This window comes from Etheostoma cragini, unplaced genomic scaffold (genome assembly GCF_013103735.1).
Source record: "Etheostoma cragini isolate CJK2018 unplaced genomic scaffold, CSU_Ecrag_1.0 ScbMSFa_1461, whole genome shotgun sequence".
Classification (NCBI taxonomy): Eukaryota; Metazoa; Chordata; class Actinopteri; order Perciformes; family Percidae; genus Etheostoma; species Etheostoma cragini.
Window position 1 is genome coordinate 180 of NW_023265519.1, and position 2222 is coordinate 2401.

At 55.9% G+C, this 2222-nt stretch overlaps 1 protein-coding gene across 1 annotated transcript; it reads right to left on the minus strand.

Annotated features, from left to right (window-relative positions):
* Positions 1-293: 293 nt before the first annotated feature.
* On the minus strand, positions 294-1170 carry LOC117939926 (methanethiol oxidase-like; the record flags this gene model as incomplete). The annotated part of the gene is made up of 3 exons (XM_034865327.1): positions 986-1170; positions 644-826; positions 294-518 (listed from the first exon to the last, which is right to left on the minus strand). Coding segments are annotated over exons 1-3 (571 nt in total), but the record flags the coding sequence as incomplete, so codon positions are not given.
* Between the last annotated feature and the right edge of the window lie 1052 nt (positions 1171-2222).

Consider the following 2222-nt stretch of genomic DNA (forward strand, 5'->3'; position numbering starts at 1 on the left):
ACCCCTGGACCCCTGGGACCTGGATCTACTCACTTGGGTTTTGTAAGGACCTGGACCTGGACCTACTCACATGGGTTTTGTAGGGACCTGGCCCTAGTCACCGGGGTTTTGTAGGAACCTGGACCTAGTCACTTGGGTTTTGTAAGGACCTGGACCTACTCACCTGGGTTTTGTAGGGACCTGGCCCTAGTCACCGGGGTTTTGTAGGGACCTGGACCTAGTCACCGGGGTTTTGTAGGGACCTGGACCTAGTCACCGGGGTTTTGTAGGGACCTGGACCTGGACCTACTCACCAGGGTTTTGTAGGTACCTGGATCTAGATCTGGATCTACTCACCAGGGTTTTGTAGAACCGGAACACGGATCCTCCCAGAGCACACCCCACGTATCCCTGGGGGGCGTCGGGGTCGTGGAGGAATCGAACCTCGAGGGGGATCGCCCCGTCCTCCCCCAGGTCCAGAGTCTGCAGCTTCCTGTGGGAGGTCCAGTCCCAGACATGGAGGCAGCTCCCGTACAGACCTGGGACAACAACAACATCTGGATCGGGGGGGGGCACCTTCTCTAACGTGTGCGGGGTTGAACCCCCCAGACCTGTCTCACCTTCTCTAACGTGTACGGGGTTGAACCCCCCAGACCTGTCTCACCTTCTCTAACGTGTACGGGGTTGAACCCCCCAGCCAGAGCTTTGGGTGCCCCCCACTCGGTGCTGATCATCACGTTGTGTCGGGGTTGGTACCAGAAGTCGTATCCAAAGTTCACGGCCTCCCCAGAGTGCTCCCAGTTCCCGACCACCTCAAACGTCTCGCCGTCCAGCAGGACAAATCCGCCTGGAGGACAGAAGACATGTCAAAAACACAGAACCTCTCGGAGACGTTGGTGTTTGTGTGTTTGTCATGTTGAGTACGTGTAAAGAGTGATGAGATATGAAATATTGGCAAGTCAGACGAGGCGAGTCAGAGACGGCGAGTCTGACGCCGACGTCTTACCTTTGGCGTTGCCGGCCGGGTCTCCGATGCAGCTGATCATGATCTGACCGTTGCCCAGACAGTGCGTGGTGTGAGGGTTCGCCAGACCGCACTTCCAGAACAAATCCACCGGATCCACAATCTGGAGACAAAACACCACAACGTTGTACAACAACACAACCATCACATGACCAATATGGAACAACATCACATGATTCTCATGATGATTCTCCGGAAACCATCACCTTATGGTGGCGGAGAGGTCCTATGAACCTGAGGGCTGTGTTGTCTGGAGCTTTGTGCTCCTGGTAGTGTCTCCCATGGCAAAGAGGTCTCAGGGGAGGGGCCAGACAAAGAATGGTTCAAAGACTTCAATGGAAGAACAAGGAAGGGATCGAGGTTGCCCGCAGGAGGAAGCCCGGGGCCCCCGTCTGAAGCCAGGCCCAGACGACGGAATTTGAACTCACACCTCCGGCGGAGCTTTTCGTGCATCCCTGTGGACGCTGTGGGTCCCTGTGGAGACTGGGTTCCCTGTGGAGGCTGGGGGCATTGAACCTGAGTGGACAATGTTCAAAGTTTCCATTGCTGAAGCTGCGGAGGCGAGCTGTGGTCTTAGGTGCCTCAAGGGGCGGTAACCCACGAACACCATGGTGGACACCAGTGGTCAGGGAAGCCGTCCGACTGAAGGTGTCCTCCGGCATATGTTGTCCCGGAGGACTCCGGAGGCAGCTGCAAGGCACCGACGGGCCCAAAGGGCTGCAGCCTCTGCCGTGACACAGGCAAAGCAGCGGGTGTTGGAAAAGTTCAGAGAAGACATGGAGAAGACATGGAGAAGACATGGAGAAGACATGGAGAAGACATGGAGAAGACATGGAGAAGGACTTTTGGTCGGTAACAAGGTGCTTCTGGAAAACTGTTCGCCACCTCAGGGGGGGAAGCGGGGACTCATCCAAGCTGTTTACTGTAAGGATGGGACGTTGTTGACCTTACCTGGGGAGGTAATAGAGCGGTGGAAGGAGCACTTTGAGGAACTCCTAAATCCAGCTGACACGCCCTCATTGGTAGAGGCAGAGCAGGAGGATGATGGGGGATTGTCTTCAATTTGCCTGGTGGAAGTCGCTGAGGTAGTCAAACAACTCCACAGCGGCAAAGCCCCAGGGATTGATGAGATCCGTCAAGTTGTTGCAGTTCGGTGGGCTCAGGATCTCATCGCTGCTTTTTGCAGATGATGTGGTCCTGATGGCGTCATCGGTCTGTG